Source organism: Danio rerio, chromosome 3 (assembly GCF_052040795.2).
Source record: "Danio rerio strain M-AB ecotype USA chromosome 3, GRCz13ab, whole genome shotgun sequence".
Lineage (NCBI taxonomy): Eukaryota > Metazoa > Chordata > Actinopteri > Cypriniformes > Danionidae > Danio > Danio rerio.
The window spans coordinates 35,733,737-35,756,137 of NC_141023.1; the positions used below are offsets into that span (position 1 = coordinate 35,733,737).

Below are 22,401 nucleotides of genomic sequence, written 5' to 3' on the forward strand. Positions count from 1 at the left end.
TTGAACAGATAACAGAGAACGAAGCATTCGCGTATGTGTTGTGCCTGAGGGCTCTGACATGAAAGGCAGAATGAATGATCTGGTTGAACAAAAATGAACATTTCACCCCTGCTGCCATTACCAAGAGTCCTGGAACTGACATGCTACTTGAACCCACTCTGGCATTGCCAGCTTGTAAACAGCAAACTACTCTTACAAACCTTATAATCAGCCTAAATAACCATTTGGATTTTCCACTTATTTCACCAAATCTCAAACAATTTTAATAAAAAAAAAAAATAAAAAAAACAACAACAACAAAAAAAGTAGCTCTTGAGAAACCAAAAAAATTCACATTGCCTTTTAAAACCTACAAATATCAAAAGAGTAAACTGATTTAAAACTAACAAATTTAAAATTTGATTATCTTTTTTCCACATAATAAAGTTGCAATTAGGCCTGTCATGATATCTATTTTTTGTTGTTTTATTTATTCCACCAACATATATTGCGATAAATTATATTGTCATTTTAAGACCATTTTATGCCACTTATTATATAATGGCAGAATGACAATATAATATCACAATGCAATTACGTTCTTTTAAAAAACACATAATATTTTATTCATAAAACTATTGAACTTAGCCATTTTAAAAATCTTATGGCAGTACCAATAGCCTAGTGGTACTGTGCACAGACATATAGAACCGACATGCTCACGGCAACTCGAGGTCCTTTTGAGATTCTTCCCCTCTCTCTGTCTGCACTCAATGCTTTCTTGTCTGAAATCTCTATGGTCCTATCATAATAAAGGTCGAAAAAGCCCTACAAAATAACTATAAAAACTTAAAATTAAATAAAATTAATAATTCTGCATTGGAATCAGAATGTGAAAACTCAGATCCTATATAAATAATAATAAATAGTAGCAAAAAAGTGCAAGATAAAAAAGTAACAGAGGCGGCAATATCTGCAACCAGATCTATTTTTCAAACACCCATGAAAATATTAAGCAATTTATATAGTAAAAACTAGTATTTTTAACCATACTACCACTAACAGCTCCAATAGAAAGAAAGAGGTTGCACAATCAACTGAAATGTTGCTAGAATTGGTTATGCATAGACCAAAAATATTGCATCTCCAAAAATAGTTGAGGTCATGTCCATGTGTTGTGGGATAAGTCTATTGATTATTGTAACAGTACTAATTGCAATGAACTATTCTTCCAGGTATGTTTACTTTTACAGAAGTGTATTTTTATTAATTTACAAAAAAAATAAATAATAGGTTTAATAATGTAACAAAATGTTTTAGTAAACATTACAAAAAACGTATTGTCGTGGTCACAATGTTTCCCATATAATTGAGGCTTTTACATAAATAACTTACTGTAAAGATTGGGGCAGCACAATAGATAATTTCCGCATTGATATCGCAATGCGATCATTCGCAATAGTCACATCGCGAGTATATTTATCTTTTTGTTATCATTTTGCAAGTGTTTTTTGAGGCCTGTGACTGAGGATTTCACACAATTCAATTCAACACAATTCAGGTATTCGAAATTCTACCATTTGCAACTTTGACCAATTAACAAGTAAATTTTTTATTGAATTGTTTATAAAACACAGTTCTCACCGTTATCATGCAGTATTTTTTTATTTTTGATTATTCAATTACTGTATACCTTTCTTTATTGAGTTTATCATCCATGCTTGTAGATTGTTTATTATATTTTATGCACTCCCCTACAAAATCATCCCAATCTAAAATTATTAGGGAGATAATCCTCATATGAATATATATATATATATATATATATATATATATATATATATATATATATATATATATATATATATATATATATATATTGCAGATTAAAAAAAACATTGCAATGTTAAATTTTTCCAATATCGTGCAGGCCTAGTAAAGATAATGAATCAAAGTTGCATGATTCTTGCTTTTTATGTTTATGTTTCCAACACTCATACAACTGAAATGCTATGGTGGGAACTTTTCAGGAAGCTTACACAAATGCCATTGTTCACCTTTTACATCAACTGCAGCATGGAAAACTTCAACAAAGAATGAGAAGAAGAAAAAAAACACTATTAACAGCTATACTTTCAGAAAACATGGAAGATTAGGTCCAACAAGCTCAGGATAAAGTCTCTCCAAACAGCTAAATTCCTTGCTTCCCTCTTTTCTTTAATTGAAAATGCCAGATGATCCATCATAAAACTAACCAAACAGACATCCAGCCGTTATGGAACTAAATCACAAGACTGCCATCAGCTTTTTCAATGTGTAGAAAGAGTGTTACATCAGGATGTTTGATGACTATTCTACTGCTAAAAGCTCCTCCACAATAGTGTGATAGTGACGTGCAATGTGCGTCTACAAAAATGTCCAATATTTGACATGCGGCATGAATCATCCAGCTCACAGTTAGCGCAATAATTAGATCAAAATTACATAAACAACTAGATATTTACTACAGTAGAGTAAAATTTTTTATAATAGTTAAAAACAATTGCAATGTTACATCAGAAAACAATATAATATCAAGAATCAACAACAACATAATATCAACAATCAACAACAACAAGCAAGGCAAACAGACACTACAACTGTCATACACGAGTATGAAAAACACACGGAGCAAATAGTGCAAAAAAACTTCGCACATCAGATCCTGTCAGAGCCTGTGCCAGGAGGTTTCTCTTGAACTCAATTATTAAATATGGTTTCGATGCCTGAAGCAAGCTGTTTATTTTTATATGTAAATCAATGCTACACCAGGACCATGCTGGAGAGGAGCTGGGTTCATTACTCTCCTGTTAAAGGGTACTTATATACCTAGACGCTCGTTTTGGAACCAGTCTCATTTGCTTAGTTAGCGCGGTTCGTTTGGCAGACGTGAATCCAGCAATCGCACTTGGATCCATGCCAAATCAATAGATCCGAGATCGCCTGAATTATTTTTTAATTGAAAGAACTCTGGAGCGGATCGATTGAAGTGAGAAAGCAATACAAACTTCAATACAAACAAAATCACACAAACTAATGAATCAGGCTATATCACAGTGTATTCTGAATATGTAATGGCTATATGAAGAGAGAATTATGAGTAGGGCGGGATGTCATTCCTACTGGTAAATAACATGCATTTCATATCAAATACAAAAGTGAAAGCATGCTGAAATATTAACGAGAGATGTTTATCTGTTAACCAAAATAGACTAAAAATATTTTTTCTGTATTTTAACCTTACAATATTTTGTATTACACCAATTGTTTTGTTCATTTCTGCACTGATATCTCGAAAGAAAGACCAACATTGATCTGCTTCATGATCTGACTGCAGTCTCCACGCAATAACCAACGTATGACAGCTGAGCGGAATCCGTGGGATTCTGAAAAATAAACTCTGAAACTCTGACCAATGGGTGGAGAGTTTACTCGCACTTGACATGTTATATCAGTTTAGGTCCATTTAGAAACTTTGCCGTGTGAAAGGGAACAGCACCAAGCACAAAAATAAGCATTACAACAACTTTTAATCCCTCTTAACACCTCAAGTCATGTCAAATAAAGTTCTAGCCACATCTCTTCCAGAACTATCACGATCTATTTCCACTTTGAAATACGCTTTAAGTGGCACAAGTAGTACCAGCTTCACAGGACATCAACTGCCATCGCTCATGGAAAAGACTAGGTGGCTAAACAGGCCAAATGCTCTGATGATGGTCCACGCGATACGTTTCTGGTGACTGTGACCCTTTCAATCACAGCTGTAGTGGTTTTCCCACAGTCCCTGAATCCTTAAACCCTGTGGGCACTGCCGTGTCAGAGTGGTATAACAATCAATAAATGTCAATACTCCTGAAAATAACATGACTGGTCAAAGCTGCTAATGCACGCACTGCCTAACCCAATCAGCTTAAATGAAGACACACATTAAAGCTTATCATATGTACAAAAGCATGAAGAAACAACAGTTCTCACAACTGAAAAGTTACAAAATGTTTCGCTTTTAAAAGGAGTAAAACTTTGGTTCAGACCAAACAACGGCTAGGTTTTGAATTAAATTAAACAGAGTCCATTGTTAGGGATTGCAAGATTTCCCCGTCACACACCAGGGAGACCTGGCTGCACAGCTACAATTGTCCTGGCTTTTTTAGTCTTAAATTATGAGTGCATTCATGAGGAAAGAGAAAAAGCTACACATCAGATACATAGAGGTATATGACTATATTAAACATGAACAAAGCCTGGGAACCTGATCAGACCTACCAGAACAAGCAAACACCATGAACTCATGCAAACAAACAAGGATGAATTCAACCATTTTCCTCCAAACACACACACACACTAAGTCCATAATTATGTAAATGGTATGCAATTTATCCAAGAAAAAAAAAAGTCACCATTTACTCAATTTCAAAGTGGTTTCAAACCTTTCTGTTTTTTTTAAACGCAAAATAAAGTATATTGAAGAATGGTGGTAGCCAGCAGCCATTGACTTTCATGCAAATAAATACTATGGAAGTCAATGCCTAAGTGGAAGCCAATCCCTCTTGTCCAACAGAATAATAAATAGAAACAGCTTTGGAAGAGTAATAATAATAGTAGAAGCAAATTTTTGATAAACAATGTCTGTGAATACAGGCTTGTTTTGTTTGACATTGAGAGGACTGAAGGCCCCTTCATATCAAAAACATTAAGACAACCAACTATATTTTCACCAAACATGACCTCATATGCGTGTTTTTTTCTGCAGCTTGCCACTTTAAATGTGTAATTTTTAATGCCAAAGTATGCAAATTTTGACAGGTAGAGGATATACATTTAAAACCACAATGGTGTAGCTTCCAATTGTTCAGAGGAGCATGGAATGATGGGAAATGTCATCTCCAACTCCACCACTGATGAAACGATTGAAACAAGATTGTGAATTGGATAAAGTTCTTTAAGTGCTGCATTTAATGACAAGAATTAAGTTCATTATAACAAATTAGCTGTAAATGAAATGAGTAAATTGTTAGCCATAAATATTACTGTATGTGTACAAATCAACAATGATAATCCAGGAAATAATGACATACCCAAAAATTGAACAAAAGCAAGTAATATCTGTCAATAAAAAAAAGAATACTGAATTTATTTACATGCCATATACCGGATGTGTTAAACAGTGTCAAAAACAAATCACAAATCAAATGCATTAACACTGCACTTAAACCTAATAAATGCAAACAGTTGAACACATAATTTTGCAAGCTGAATTGAAGCTTCAATACAAATTAGGATTATGCACTCAACATAAAAAACACTTGATCGTTTGTCAGATACATCTTTTGTAACATTATGTTGCAGGGAGACACAGAGAGATCTCCTCCAGAAGTACCAGTGTCATATACTAGGGCTGTACGATTAATTGATATGAAATCACAATCATAATTAAATCAAAAGCTAAAACTGGCATAAACATTTTGTCAGGCAAATACATGCGTTTAAACACAAGCAAAGCTCCTCCAAAGGCCAGAGGGTGCTCTCACGCACTGAAACTCCAAATGTCCAGATAGATGACCAGGAAATTCCCATATTGGCTGCTGAAAATATGTAAGATTCAACAGCTTTCATTGATTTAGTGTGACCAATAAAAACACGACACTGCAATCACCTCACACAATGATTTATTTCGAACACTGAAGCTATTATTTGAGATTTCTATTATGAAAAAACATGTTGGTATGGCTGGGCGATTTAGCTTTAAATCAAAATCTCGATTAATTGTACTTTTTTCTTTTTAAATAAATTGCCCTCATAGTTCACACTCACAGAGAAGTTTTGTACAGTTAATATGCTCATAATACAAGTTTGTGTTTTTGGTTGAAATTGCAATTTTCTCGTCTCACAAATCGTTCAAAACCTTTGGGATATTGTATGTATTCAACTGAACAAAATATAAAACTGTTCTAGCGTCTTTTGGAATTTTTTAATTAAAAAGTGTACATACTATACTGTCAAAGAGATGATTATGGTTGGAAAAAATTCATGCCTGTAATTTTAATGATGACAAGAATGATAAACGTCAAAATCACTTTCACGTTTCGTAGTTGCAGTTTGAAATCCTGTATAAGCTTTTATTCTGAAAACTATACATGCGAACAGGCCTTAATGTAAATGCTCTGCTTTATACTGTGCATTTCTCGCTAAAATGTCTGCCCTTGATCTTTATGCACTTCATGCCTCCATAAACATGTTGCACCACCAATGGAGAAAATCAAAGAGTGCAAAGACATGTACAGTGGAATTTGATTTGCCTGGGCACATTAGCAGAGAGAATGTTCATCCTCCCCTCCCTCCTGACAGTACAGGGAACATGTTTAGACGCATCCACTCAACACACAAGTAAACACAAAAGGAACCCATCCTTAACACAGCTGTCTACGTGCACATGGTTCAACAGCGAATGACACAAATGACTTCCACGCCCATGGTGACATTCCTGTCACTGCATATCAATCATGGTCTCGAGCTGTTTTTATCTTCTTGCAAATCTGGTTCCTTCGAAGACATTATTATTTTTTCCTTTAAGAGGAAAAAGTGCATTAATTTCCAGGGGAAGCCTTCCATGATGTAATCTTGGAGATCAATAAAAGTCAGCCATCCACCCCCCCAATGCAGGCAGCTGGCATTTTTCTCAACCCCCATCCCGCACACCAGGCCCTGGGCCCTCCAGAGGGATTGAGGGTTCGGCCTGAGCCTGTCTGGAGAACAAATTGGTTGCACTCATCTCATTCATGTGCATATGCTCAAATTCATTTTGCGTGACTGTGAGCTTGTTGGTTTGTGCAGTGCAGAAACAGATGGATACACTCGTATTGCAGTGTTGAGATCCAATTCACTAGTGAAAGATTTACAAAATAAGCTTCTCTGGTAAACGAGAGAACAGCATTTCAAAAATGTGTGGGCCTAAATAAATATGTCAGAGACCTAAAAAAAGGGTCTACAAAAGATGAAAACAGTGGGTGATAAACAACAAATCATTCTAGGTTATTATCTGATAGTGTTTGGACGACACTATGGTTTTTGAGTCATGGATTGGACTATTTTTCGCATCAGCAAAAAAAGGGAGATGACAAATGTCAATTGCTTTCCATTTTTACAGAAACATAACTGCAAAAACTTTTGGTTATATCAAACACAACTTAGAGCCTGTATTTTTAATCAAAATAAAAAATCAAGAAAAAAACTGCTGAAAAAAAAAGGAAAATATTCAAGATGAAAAATGATTTTTGCTACTGTTGCTGATAATGCTAAATATAGAAATCTAATATCTTGTACAACAGATCATATTTATTTTCAATTAAGGACAATTCAATTAAAAAATAAAACTTCATATTTCATTATAAGGTGGATCATTTTTGAAAACCTATTCAGTGACATTATTTTGATGGTTGTTTGTCATCACCCATTGGTTACACAATATAATTGCTACAACATTCACCAGCGCCAAGTTGCATTAAACGGTGATTTAAATCTTTTTTACCATAAACATAAGTGTTATTATCTAAACTATAAACTGTTCTCCCAGTACTTCTGTGCTATTTAATTTTCTGTAACTAACTGAAAAAGTGTAAAAACTATGGGTGTAACGATACACTCAGCTCACGATACAATATGTATCACGATATAATGTTCACGATTTGATATGTATCACGATATTTGGAATCAAAATTGAAAATTAAAATGAAATGCAAATTTTTTTTTTATTTATTTAATTACCAAGTAAACTATTTTTTATGTATTTATTTTGTTTCAACTTGTTAAACTGAACCTTCTTTAAGAAAATAAATTAAACAGGACTGTCTCTGGAAAATAAAACCATTTAAAAACTTCTTAGAAAATATTATTGAAATTATTCAATTCAATTGAATTTAACAGTAAGAGCTTAAGGCTTTGCTTGGTCACTTGCGTTTTTTGTGTATGCAATCTACATTTCCAGGTAATCAGCAGTTCTATAAGATAATCCTGAACTTATGTGTATCTGTCTGAGAGGTTTTTATGGATGGCTTTCTTCATGTTGGGCATGATGAGTGACAGGGTGGCCGTCTTTTCATTACACAGGACAGTCGTGGCTCTTTTCAGCAGTTTAGGCAGGTTTACTATTTCTTCGGCGTAGCTGATGTCGGCGCTATCAAGTATATCATGTTAACGTGCATTTTTGTGTACCTCTGTACTCAAAAGAGTTCATGCTCGTCATAATCATAACTCTAAAATGCGATATGATTATATAAATAATGTGCACGCTTTCGGTTTCATTTCCACTGCTGTTCACACTTCCCACGCGGCTCCTGAACGATCACTCTGTTACACAAACTGAATGTTGTTCACTACTTTATTACCTGTTAGTCACAACCTGCAGGTTCTGTTCACTGAAGCAGACGCGCGTGCATCTATCATAGTCCGCCCTCTGTAACAGCTCACGGTCAGCTCACGTCATGTGTGATTTTGCGGCCGCCAATACATCATTATATGAAGACAGAATGATATTTTAGGGTAAATTGTACCTTATAAATACAGTATGTGACTTTCAACACCATTAGGAGGTATCCATGTCGCTGTGCAAAGTAAATCACTGTGAAGACTTTAAAACTTCGGCTATGTTTGACCCAGTATGCGTGTAGAAAAGCGGACGAGTCTAAAGCAATGACTGTACAACCGAAATGTTGCCAGAAGTCTGATTTTGAGAGGATGGGCCATCCTCTATTTCAACTCCACTCATCTTGGTCTGCTAACATTACTGCTGCTGCAATCGGAACTCACATGCGACAGCAGGTGGAACGTAGTTCACGTGCAAACAGCTCAACTAATAAGAGAAAACGGACGTCATATCGTAATCAAATCATCATAACGCCACGATGCATATTGTGACATTTTTGCATCGCAATAAATCGTACAACGATAAATCGTTACACCCCTAGTACACCCACTGAATCTCTCTTGATCAAATGCAGATTTAAATGCAGCGCTTTGAAGGATTAATAAACATTTGCAAATCATTATCATTTATCATTCATGTTGCACAGATTTGAATTGAGATCACAATCTTTTAATGTTTATTTGTGCAGCTTAAACTGAATGCATTAATGCAGGCTAAACAAACGGTGACAGAAAACACCTTAAATTAATGACCTAAGAAAGCATTTAGGTAGGTCCTACCACAACTTTTTTCCATCATCATTATATTGTACAGGAAAGTCGAAATGCTTTCATATACATTATTAGAATAACGCGAGAGGCAATCTATCTGCAATTGTTATGTGTTGGATTAACTTAAAAGGTCAAAAGATGTTATTAATCCATGGGCCATGTGCATTCCGAACTGTGGGTTATGATCTATATGGATTTTGTACGGAAACTGCTTTTCTATATGAACTTTAAGATGTAATTTACTCTGAATTTACTTTAATTTTCTGCATCATTGCTCCAGTCCCTCATGATCCTTCTGCAATCATTCTATTTAGTTGATATAATTAAGTTAAGTTTTTTTTTTTTATGTTTGACAACAATGTCAATATTTTTGTCACTTTTGCTAAATCATCTGCTAAATTCACATTTAAACATGTACACTAACCACACACTAATGATGTTAAACAATTTATTTATGTCAATACAAGCAAGTATTTTCAGTTATTTTCTATAGTTCTCTTCAAGGCTTAATTTATTAAATTTCATCTATGTTTGTGCCACATGACTGACTGCAAACTAGCTAACCACTTATTAGCTAACTATATCACATATTAGCATGCTAAATGCTAAACATTAAACACTCCTAAGCAAAGGAGTAATTACACGTCCTTGTACCAGTCCACAGCCAAAGCAAATTCTACATTTAAGTCTAAAAAACTGCATGTTAGAAAACTGCATTAATCAAGTACACACACAGTTTTGTTGTCCAATTACCAGTATAATTCCCAATTTAGTGCGCATCCCAAGGAGGTTGGTTACTGGAGATGGAAAAATGCATATCTTGCCACTAAAAACACTCTTAGCTGCTTGATTTAACAAGCCACAAGACAGCCGTATGTTTTCATGAGAGCTCTGTGAGCATTTCTCCCTGTATGGTTCATGTTGACTGGCCAATGCTGTACTTTTTAAGAGGCTTGGTACAGAGAGCATGTGTTGTTGATCAGATCGGTCTGGCCTCCTTCAGCCCCAGCTGGAGTTTGTCAGGATCTGCCTCCCCAGGTGTGGGGATATTGGGAGTCTTTACATAAGCCCCTTAGTGAGTACATGGACATGACTGTTCCCAGTACACCAGCTGAATCACCATTGTTGCATAACAACATTTAGGGTCTTTGTAATTCACACACTAGGATCGTATTATTGATCAGTGTTGGGGAAAGTTACTTTAGAAAGTAATGGATTACAATATTCAGTCACTCCCCAAAGAAGTATAACTAGTTGCGTTACTTTTTATAGTAACTAATGTGTTACGTTACTTTTAAGTTACTTTTAATTACCTGGCTGAGGCTTGATCTCTTTCAGAACTTTTTTTTTTCTTTTTTTTAATAGAGGAGCTCTACAATTAACAACACACTGTATAGCCTTTATTTACCATAAAAAAAACACATTAAAATATATTTTAGGGCAATGTTACCTGAGCACTTCCTTTCCCCAGAGCTCCACATGGCATATTTACAGATTATTGAAATCTGTAAATACTTTTCTTCGATGTGTTCAAAATAATATAGCCACTCAATAATAAAGCCAATTCAGTATTTTATTTTTAAAAGCTAATTATTAAACTAAAAAGTAACACCATTTATAAAAAAGTAACTCAAATATTATGACTTTTATTTTGTCAGTAATGCACTACTTTACTCGTTACTAAAATTAAAATGACTAAATAACATGGGTTATTTGTAATGCATTACCTGCAACACTGCTTTTGAGCATTAATGCAAAAGTGGCATCATAGGACGTGTGTAACATATGACTTTAGCTAAGTGACAACTAGGATTAACACAATCCAGATTAAAAAAACCTAAGCAAATTATGTATTTGATATGGAATGTAATGTAATTAATAATTCTGGATTATTAACTCAAAACTAGTGCTATGAATATAAAACTGCATTATAAGAGAAAAACTGTCATGTTTTTGTTACACACCAAAAATTGTCAAATTGACACTAATAAACAATTGTGCAACAAAACGCATAAGAAATAATAATTGAAATAATCTATTAAAATACCAAATTAGCATGCATGCTGAATGGTTGTTGTTTGTCTTTGCATTGCTTATCTGCTTGTTAAGTCATAATGTATAAAATACTGTTTCTGGACCCAATAAGCTACTCGTTTGAAATGAGAAAATATTCGATTATGACCACCTTTAAGTCATATCACACATTAATTAGAATTTTATATAAAATCATGGTGTACACAACAGTCTCTGGACTTGCTGCATCACAGACACCAATATTTTAACAATTTATAAAAAAATAAACTAATCAGTTTCTGGCCATCAGATATTAGACATGGATATATACATCGTGACCGTGATTTTGAAAGCATTACATCACTTTGTAAACATTTAATATTACCATTTGTTGAGTCTCCCCATATAGTTTGATATGGGGCTTGGTCCCGGAAGCAGCTTCGCATGACGTCATTCATGTTCACGTCGTTGTTCTACTATATTTTTCTAATAATTGCTATTAAGGGATGTGAAATTTTTTTAAAGGATAGGTTGTGTTCTACTTTATACAAAATATTGCATATTATACATTAGAGCTGTGCAATAAATCAAAATCGAACCGCAATTTAAAACGTCGTAATTATTTAAATGGCAAAAGGCTACAATATCAAGTATATAGGTATAAACAAAAATAACGAATAACATCCAAGGAGAAGTGCTTCAAAACCAATCCGCTATGCATCAGAAAATTAAACATGCTAGACTTTCTGCAATTGAGTCGTGAGGCATCGCAAACATGGTATTGGTTGTCGTGAACTGTGCAATTACATGAGACAAAAAAAAAAAACGATTGAATCTTGTGTCACGACGCCCATTTTTTGCTTACGACTCCCCACGACAACCTACATCAAGGAAATTTTTAAGATCTGTAACAGAATTGTTGATACGGCTAAAAATAAAAAAAATGCAATTAGATAGCCCTATTATACAATTTGCCCACTTTTGTTTTACATTGAAAATAAAAAGTGTGCTAGAAAAGCAAAAATAATAATAATTATTTGTCAACCTTACACTTAGACTGATTAAATTTTATAGTTTTATTTTTTATGCAGTCCAATGATTAAACAAATGTTTAACTGAAGAAAAATAGACTTAAAAAATAAGAAATAAATCAGATTTCATTAGGTCCTAGTAGCCCAATTACAGAGTGCATGTTGAAGCATGATGCCCGTTTAGAACATGCCATCCTGCAACAGATACAAACAAAGGGCCCAGTTTTTATGTAAACAGCCACACAAAAATTTGCTGATCTAATTTCTCCTAGTCCTACTTTGTTTGCAAACTCCAATGATCTTCTGCAAAAAAATAAAATAAAATAAAAGCGTTGGGTAATTCTGAAAGAACATACTGGGCGGCTTATCACTTCAGATTTAGGATCTTGCTTTGGAACCAATGATTGTTTTTAAGCCGTTACTGGAGAAAAGTACAGAGAGGAGGCGTGGAGTGTTTCTCCACCAAAGTACAGCCGAGAACATATCATAAACACAACTCTGGTCAGCAATGAGATCATTGTACACAACTCCGACTGCGAAACAAAAACGAAAGAGTTGAGCAAGAGCAAAGCTTATCGAGCCACAAGAGACCATATGCATCCCATATTGCATTTGAACAAACTTTGCAAACCATACAGGCCTAAGCAGGATGCTTCAAAAGAAACCGAAATACACAAACACTGGTTGTTCAGAATGGCAAAAAAACTGACTAATGCCTTCATTGTGGTGGCAATGAAGACAACTTAAGGAAGGTACATTAAAGGCAGCTGTCCGTAACAATACTCTGTAGCCTCGGGTCTTCAAAACCAATGACGAAAGCAAATATTACATCATCAGCGCCTTTCACAAGAACCTGTCTAAGTTAAGTTGAAACTCGCACGCAAAAGAAACTTGCCAGCCAGTTCAAGTTGAGCATAAACATCCTTTATAAAAGGTTCTTGCAATTAAACCAACTTTACTACCAACATGTAGAAACAACTCAAAAGCTGAAAAGATCTCGTCATACTCACAATGTACAAATAATATAATCTACTTGTGACAAAGTACTTCCCTTCCTCTTCTGTCAGTAATTTCACAGTAATCAGTAAGATATACAATTCTACTTGTGTGTTGACAGATACCAAACTGGTGAAAATATTACACATCTGAGACACAAAATTAACCATTAAACTTTTTGATTTGCAACAACATTTTACAAGGGACTTTTTCACTACTACAAATTAATGAACGAAATTAGTTTACACAATAATTTAAAATAAGAGACTCCTCAAACACACTTAGGAAACAAATGCTGATAAACAAGTTATAACCTTTAAATGCAACTTAGTCGACATGTCAGCAATACAAATGCAGAAGTGCTCTTATAGCAAGCACTAAAACTGAACTGTCTCTAACTTGCCTAACGTTATAATTTAATCTTTTTTTTGTAGTAGTAGTTGTAGTAGTAGTAGTACTTACACCAAACAGCAAGACTTCAACACTGGAATTAGTATTGGTTTTTGACGATATAATATATAAGGGTTTAAGAGACTTTACTCTTATGAACTGTATTTCACTGGTAATGGTGTCATGTAATGACCATAACAAGATTCGTTTACAAACAAACACAGACCTAATGCTAGGTTTAACTAATCTTTAACTGACGTGTTAAACTAGCATCAAAATAGCGAAGGTTAGTGGGGGTTTTCTGGCTTTCCTGAATAGGACCCTCAGTAGCAGCTGACTGAGGGACACGGGGAATGGGAATCCGTTTGACGTTTCAAAACAAAATACGAGGTGTAGTTTCATTAAACTGACAGGTAAATATCGACACTCTCAATGAATAAATAAATAAATCAAACAATCACTTACCCAAATAAATGTCACCAAAGGATCCAGAGCCAATTTTTCTTCCCAGTCTGTATCGGTTTCCTACTCTCAATTCCATGGTAAATGGCTAAACGAGAAAGCTAGCAATTAAGCTAGCTTCAGCTGGAAATATTTAAACGATGTATGTTCGGAGTGTTCAATAAAAACAGCGAAAATCCCGTCTTTGTTATCCGTCTATTCTTCTGTCTCTCCCAGTCAGAATCCCCTTATACAGCCAGCTAGCTTGCTAATTCCCTTCACAGTAGCTACCCAATTTTCACCAGTCGTTTTCAAACATTCCGAACCGGTAACTATCAAAATATTAGGCTCGTTAAAAAGAGTAAAGTGTGAACTTTATGCTCCGGTAAGTTTCGAACTGAAAATGCTCTGTTTAAAAAAGGATGAAGCCGGATTTTGAGAGCGACTCCTTCCTAGTTCTGCTGGCCCTGAATCTACCATTTACTCTGTGTATCTGCTACAACAGAGGCTCCATCAGTTGACTAATCCAGCCGACTGTCGTGACGTCACTTCCCGTAGCAACATCGAGCCACTGGAAAATCTCCGAGCCGAGACAACAAACGGTGCGCTGCTGGGGTTTCTATTGTTAAAATGTGTTGATGTTTGGAAACATTCATGAGCTTTAGTGATACAGGAACTGTGTTTAGTAGAAGAGTTAGCATTTTAAACTTATCTTCAATTAAAGTGTTTACTACCCATTCATGTTTAGACACACGTAAATTAATAATTTGTTACCCAGGACCTCAAAACCAGTAAAGTATACATTTTTGGGACTAAAGCTTTGGATTGATATGGTAGGAAAAGATAACATGTTTAGCCCGAGATACAACTTAAAAATCTGGAATCTGATAAAAAAAATCTAAATATGGAGCAAATTTTGTTAAAGATAAGTTCTTAGCCATCTATATTACTCATCAAAAAATTAATTATATATATTTACTGTGGGAACTTCACAAAATACCTTCTTGGAACATGATATTCTAATAATTGTAGCCATAACATTTATAAATTTGACCCATACAATGTATTTTTGATTATTGCTAAAAATATACCTGTGCAACTTAAGATCGGCTTGAGGGTTACATATGTCAGATTGGTAAACCTGTTTCTCAGTTGTTGTAGCTTAACTAATTATCAGTCTTGATCGAAAACAACAAACTTTTTATATCCACAGGTGTGTTCATCATGATGCTTCTGGAAGATATCTCACCAAACCAGTTTGTGAAGTCGAAACTAATGTTAAGCACGCAGCTGACGTCTTATCTTCTGTCATGCAATCAAATAAAAAACAAGGTTAAGAGACAATATGTATGCAGTAGTTCCTGTTAAGTGCTTTAAACTCAATATTGACTTGATTTATTAACTCCTAAATCCTTAATTGTAAACCTAAAAAATATCATCTCAATTGTTGTTGATAAAAGTACACAAACACTGATGTTCAAAACTGAACATAAACGGTTCAGATTAAACAAACCAATTACATTCAGAGTTCAAACCAACTCAGTTGCTTAAGAATTATAAAGTGGAATGGGTATCACTTTACAATAAGATCTCATTAGTAAACATTAGCTGATGCATTAACTTAGAGGTTCCCAAACTTTTCAGCCCACAACCCCCAAAATAACAATGCCAGTGACTCACGACTTCCACTATTTTCAGAGGTGGTTATAAACAGTAATGTTGAATGCAACAGCTCACACACACACCAATAGGCCTAGCTTAAGATGAGCATATTGACAACCCACACAAAAAGTGCAAAAGTCTAACAACAATATATATTTTTATAGTAATTTATTCATTTGTTTAATTTAATATTAACCTCCCCTAATGAGACTGGTCGGCCAAATATTTACAGCACAAGTCTATTCTTGGTTTAAGTTTGGAGACCACCACTTGGAGATCATCCTCCATGTTCAGTCGTCTGTATTTATTTTTTATGTATTTGAGTGGCATAAAGGTGTCAGAAAGTTTAGAATGGTGCCGTAAAATCAACCTGTTGTAAATGACCCTATTGCTGTGGGGGATAATGTAATGTAAAAACTCAGAGTCGCAATCCATTGGTAATGTTTTTTTATCTGATGGCTTTTTATTTGCTTGTTGTATTTTATTGTAACTATTTTTTTAGGTTCTGGATAAAATACAGTAATTTTAATAAAATTGATTAGATTTTTAGAAATCACCATGTGACCCGCTCTCATAGTCTCGCAACCCCGACTTTGGGAACCACTGCACTGCACTTTTTTTCTTGAACCACTAAGATCACCAGTCACAAATTTCTACATTTGTTACCAAATAAATGTAATTGTGTTTAAAACAGGGGTGCCCAAATTTTTTCTTATGAAGGGAGAAAAACAAACCTGAGGGGAGTGGGCTGAAGGTATATATATCAAACAGTATTACAAAGTTGTCATGAGTAAATTCCTATTTTTTAAACAATATTTAAAAATAAATATAAAACATTATTTAACTTTTTTTTACATTTTCTAAGTAACTTATTACATTGAAAGCAATTCCAAATATAACACGTGAACATTTAAATAATTCTAAATTATTTTCAACATTTAATTCAAGCTTGCTTTTTTTGTCAGCTTAACAAAAACAAACAAACAAAAGATTACATTAAACAAGACAATCTCTATTAAAAGCTTTCCCCTGACCCTCCCCTTCATATCCCTCTCTTCTCAGATGGGATGAAGAAAACCAAGGTCATTATGGGCCAACTTTGGCCTCCTGGCCCTAGTTTGGGCATCTCTGGTTTAAAAGTTCTATAAAATAAAATACTTATAACTTTTACAAGGTGTTTTTATCTTAAGTTAAGTTTAAGTATTATTTTATATAATAAACAATTATTGTAAATTGTTACTAAACAATGATTACGCATATAAAGATTCACTTCAGTCAACATGCCGGATTAACATGCATCATGTTAATGTCATGTCTGATATGAAAAAATATTATCATTATATAATATTTTTTTAGAGCAACGCGGTGGCGCAGTAGGTAGTGCTGTCGCCTCACAGCAAGAAGGTTGCTGGTTCGAGCCTCGGTTGGCATTTCTGTGTGGAGTTTACATGTTCTCCCTGCATTGGCGTGGGATTCCTCCGGATGCTCCGCTTTCCCCCACAGTCCAAAGACATATGGAACAGGTGAATTGCGTAGGCTAAATTGTCCGTAGTGTATGTGTGTGAATGAAAATGTATGGGTTACAGCTGGAAGGGCGTCCGCTGCATAAAACATGTACTGGATAAGTTGGCGGTTCTTTCCACTGTGGCGACCCCGAATTAAGCTGAAAATAAAATGAATGAATGAATGAATATTTTATTATTGAATATTAGCACATTGTAACATTAATAATGACATTTCAAACTAATTAGCATATATACAAGCTGAATATATTGAAAAGGTTACTTAATACTGTACAAAATTAGCACCTAAAGGCATGTAAACAATCACATGAAGCAGAATATTGACTCATATAAGCACAAATCATTTCAGTAAGTGAAAACAGTCAATAGTTACAGGAATGTATAGCTGCACGTTTTTGCCCCCTCACAAACATATTATATAAGCATTAGTTAAATTACTTAAATTATCTTACTTTAATCAATATCTAAACTTAATCAATATTTTATTAAGTCATTTAAAAAAGCATTAGTACAGTATGATAATATGCAGTTAACTGTTAGCTGAAGAACAGTGCTTTCTCATAACTGCACATATAAACTTCATTGCAGCACTTGTGAAAAACAACTTTTCTCTGAGTGTTTTGAGGCCTCTCTCTGAAACATGATCACTTTTCACTGATAACGCCTTCTGAAGCTGATCTTGTATTCGGTGCGCTGTGATTGGCCAGAGCACAGCCAATGCTCGAGGCTGTATAGGTGAGAGTCACGTGACTGAATTACTCAGCTTTCAGTTGCATGTGCTCAGTCCAAGTGTGCCGCAAGCCTGCGTTTGAGTGAAGGTCTCGGCCGTTAGATCGCCCCCTGGGGGCTGGCTGCAGTACAAGTCATAAAGCCCGCCTCCTCCGTGTTAATGAAGGAGACTTGAGCCCAAATAAAAAAAATAATTACACTTGCAATAAAATGTCCCGAAAGATGGTTCTGGTCGATTAAGGCACTGATTATTGTGCTGAAATAGGTGCAGATCCTCATTTTTGTAAACAGTTTGTTTTTAGCAGTAATTTAATGCTGGGCGTGTCATCGTGATTAACAGCAGTGATTGACAGTTTCTCAAAGCGCGGCGTCTGAGCTTCGGTAGAAGACTGAAGTGTTATTATTCGATTTCTGTGATATTTTACTATGACAAAATGAGTTTAGAGTAAACTACAGTTTCTGACATACATGATCTGGTGGAACACTGTTTATTCGCTAAGGTCAGAGCTTTTTTCGGGCTTTATTAGTTTGCTAATAAACGCCTAGCCACCCAGATAGCAAAATACACTGGGGCCAGTTCTTGCCTGCCGGAGACTTACCCCTCAGACTGACTACCTCTGCTGGACCTACTCCGGATGCCTGGACTCACTGCCCGATTCCAGCCTGAGTCAATTGAGCCAGATGCGGCGGCCGAGCGAGCAGGCGCTGCCGCATGCGAGCCGGAATCAGCCCGCGACGCCGCGACTAGGTTATGCGCTGATGCCTGGAGCTGGCGCGATTGAATCTTCATTATATAAAACCCTCACATTTGTTAACGTTATTACACCCATTTTTGTTGATATAACAACAAACGCATGCTACTATGTGAACGCAAAGTGTATCACTGAGTTTAACCTTTGAATAAAGATGCAAACAGCATAGCAATTATTTAAATAAAGGACAAAATAAATAACAATAAACCTGTATCGATTGCACAAGTATTAAATAATAATAATAATAAATACGAAAATGACAATAAAACTGCACAATAAAATAAACCCATTTAAGTACGGGGTATACAGGAGATCGTTAGCAGTAATTCTCTTTGTGTTTAAATAATAATCTCCACGTTGATCTCCTGTAAGGTTATTTGAACTTGCTTTACAGGACGTCTCTGCATTTTAAGTTTTGGCATGTTATTAAGTGATCTACTGAATTTGATGTTATAAATCATTATAAGGTTCTTGAAATCGAATCTTATATAACCTAATAGAGCTGTAAATGTTAGATATTATTTATTTACATCATTTACTGTTGGCGTTTTATTTGAACACTCCAGCTAACATTAAAAAGAATGTAAATTCCTCGTTGCCAGATATAATGAAGGCATCGAATAAACCAAATGAAAACGGAGGCAAAAAAATTAAATAAATAAACAATTCAAGCGAAAATGAATAAACAATATACTAGTGATGTTACAGCAGATAGACGTTGTATTAATAGTGCAAAGTTTTTTGCACAAATTGACAAATTGCAGGGTTGGGATGTGTAAATATCCTGTTGATATTTAGTAATCTTGCTGTATTTATCTTCTAAACTCACGATTGTTCCCGCATGGTAAATCGTTATGGTGTGTAGGCTATATTTTGGGTTCTGTTGATGGCTAATTAAAAATAAAAACCTTTCTAAAAATGTACGTGTTGTTTATAAGTTATTGTTCATATTTTACAAGTGTTATTTCTACCCCTATGAAGATAACAAATACCAACAACAAATATAACAATAAGAGAATATATTATTTGTGCTCATATTCAGGCTAGAGTGTATAAAAGATCGTTTATTTCTGCAGTCCACCATGTATTGCTTTTATTAAAGTTTAACAGCTTACATCACACCGTTTTTAAACCGTATATTATTGTGTTTTTTTAATGTAAGTGCTTCTATTTACATCAGTGAGCGTTTGTTATAGTGCAGACACCGGCAGTCGAGTGAGAAGTTCGGGGGGCGTGGTTGATTTTACATAAAGCGTTTGGTTGGAAGCTCGACTCCGCTCATTATCGCGGCTCCTCCTCTGGCTCCATCAGACAGTCCTTCTGCGCATGTCTGGCTCCAATTTCAGCAGTCTTTTGCGACAGTTTGTGCCCGTCAAGCAGGCGTTTTGCCCTCAAGGCGTTCAATGGCAAAAGGGGCTGTCGCGTCGTCCATATTTTTTACAGTCATTGGCTCAGTCACGTTGAGAGCAATGCGCCAGGATTGTCTGTGAACGCCCACTCTTAACAGCCCAGCAGATTGTTAAAACAGCTCTATAGCTACACACACACACTGCATTGGTGCTGCTGTGCTCCTCGTTAAAAGAGGAGTACAATAAAACAAACTTTCAAAACAAAGAGCTGACAAACAGTGTGATCTTCTTTCACAGCTACACTTGCTTAACTGGTGCTTTGTGGAACAATAGTTTTCACCAGTGATCCGTCAACACAAAGGTCCTGAAAGATGAGAAACTTTTGCATGCCTGTTGATTTTATTATTTCTAAAGAGAAGTGTCATTGTGCCAGAGATAAAAGTGTCATAGATTAAAAGGGGTTTTAATATCAATCATGTTTGATAAAGTGGAACGACACAAATGTTCGAAAATAAAAAAAATCTAAAAAACATTTTCACTTGAAAAGATCACAAACATATTTTTTTACAGCAATGGGTAACATTGTCTTATTCATGACACGTTCATGTCCTTAACATTAATCTAGTCAGAATTCATGTCATTGACCTTGTCATCTAATTTTGATGAGAGGTTCCTGATTGACAAGTGCCCCCCTTTGTAGATCCCCCCCAATGAAGTCATGTGATTACACTCACATAAAGTCCATGCTAAATTTATAATAAAAGTCCTGTTGACTGAATTTTGTTAGAAAACACACACACACACACACACACACACACTGAAGCTCAGGTGTCCCAAATTCACTTTATATCCGAGAACATGATGTACAATACATATACACGCATATACACACACATAAATAGTTCACTCATACCCAACATCAAAGGCCTATGGCTATCAATAATTTAGTTAGTTAATAATTTAGTAATTTTAATTTTTGATTGTAATGAATGTTTGTCTTAGGGGCGAGGCAGTGGCGCAGTAGGTAGTGCTGTCGCCTCACAGCAAAAAGGTTGCTGGTTCGAACCTCAGCTCAGTTGACGTTTCTGTGTGGAGTTTGCATGTTCTCCCTGCCTTCGTGTGAGGTTCCTCTGGGTGCTCTGGTTTCCCCCACAGTCCAAAGACATGTGGTACAGGTGAATTGGGTAAGCTAAATTGTCCATAGTGTATAAGTGTGAATGTGTGTGTGGATGTTTCCCAGAGATGGGTTGCGGCTGGAAGGGCATCTGCTGCGTAAAAACTTGCTGGATAAGTTGGTGGCTCATTCTGCTGTGGCGACACCGGATTAATAAAGCGACTAAGCCGACAAGAAAATGAATGAATGAATGTTTGTCTTGTGCAGTGTTACATTTATTTTGTTGCGTTACTACACGTGTAAATATAGAACTAATTATTTATTTGTAGTGGTATTAGTAGAGTTGTTACTTGTATCTATTGTTATTTCATGGCATAGAAAATAATAACTAAAAACTGAAGCACATTACAAAAAAAGACATTGAAAATAATACAGCTTTTCTGAGTGGCTTTGGTGCATTTCTCACAACATTATTTACATGTGCACAACAGTTAATGCATTTCTCAAATCAATTAGTACAAACGGCAAAACCTAGTTGATAACCAGCAAAAGTGTGTCACTTGCTCAAAATGGAAAGCTCACTCATTTAGAACAAGTATTGATGTCATTGAAAGTGTCTTCAAGATGAAAAGTCCTGACACCATTGTTTATGAACAAGATAGTCCAATGGCTTTGTCATGTTTTCATTATGACAGTTTACTCTGCACATTTTTTCCAATGCAAAAAAAAAAAAAAAGTCAGATTTTGGTGACACTTTCTGAAAATGCTCAAGACAGCATATTATTTGCACAGTCATTTGAAAACTACAGTAAAGTCAGACATCACTGCATTTAGTGAGGTATCCGAGTACAAGACACTGAATATGTATGTTTCACATTTTTACTGCATTTGCTCTTTGCAATTATAATGTATTCACACTCACATCATTGTGCAAAAGAATAAACACACCCTTATTTACAACAAACATAAACTTACTTTGGAAGCATGATTGTAAACGATATTGCAGAACATATTGGAACTGAACCTACAACACACAGGTCTGTAAATCATTCATGAAATTGTTCAATTTAGGAAACATTTTCAGGGAAAAAAAATTGCTTGACATATTTTGACAACTAGTTCAACATTTTTGTATGTAATGACTCAAGTAATGAAATAAGGACTATTAGTTTTATATGGAATGACTATTCA

The 22,401-nt window shown here is 35.2% G+C and overlaps 1 protein-coding gene across 2 annotated transcripts in view; it reads right to left on the reverse strand.

The window, feature by feature from the left end:
- csnk1da (casein kinase 1, delta a) overlaps positions 1-14,579 on the reverse strand; it is a 37,483-nt gene extending 22,904 nt beyond the window's left edge. The window contains exon 1 of one of the 2 annotated variants that reach the window (XM_087242136.1): positions 14,106-14,579. In XM_087242136.1, the coding sequence (XP_087098262.1) occupies positions 14,106-14,181 (76 nt within the window). In that variant the 5' untranslated portion in view covers positions 14,182-14,579. 2 annotated transcript variants of the gene reach the window in all.
- Between the last annotated feature and the right edge of the window lie 7,822 nt (positions 14,580-22,401).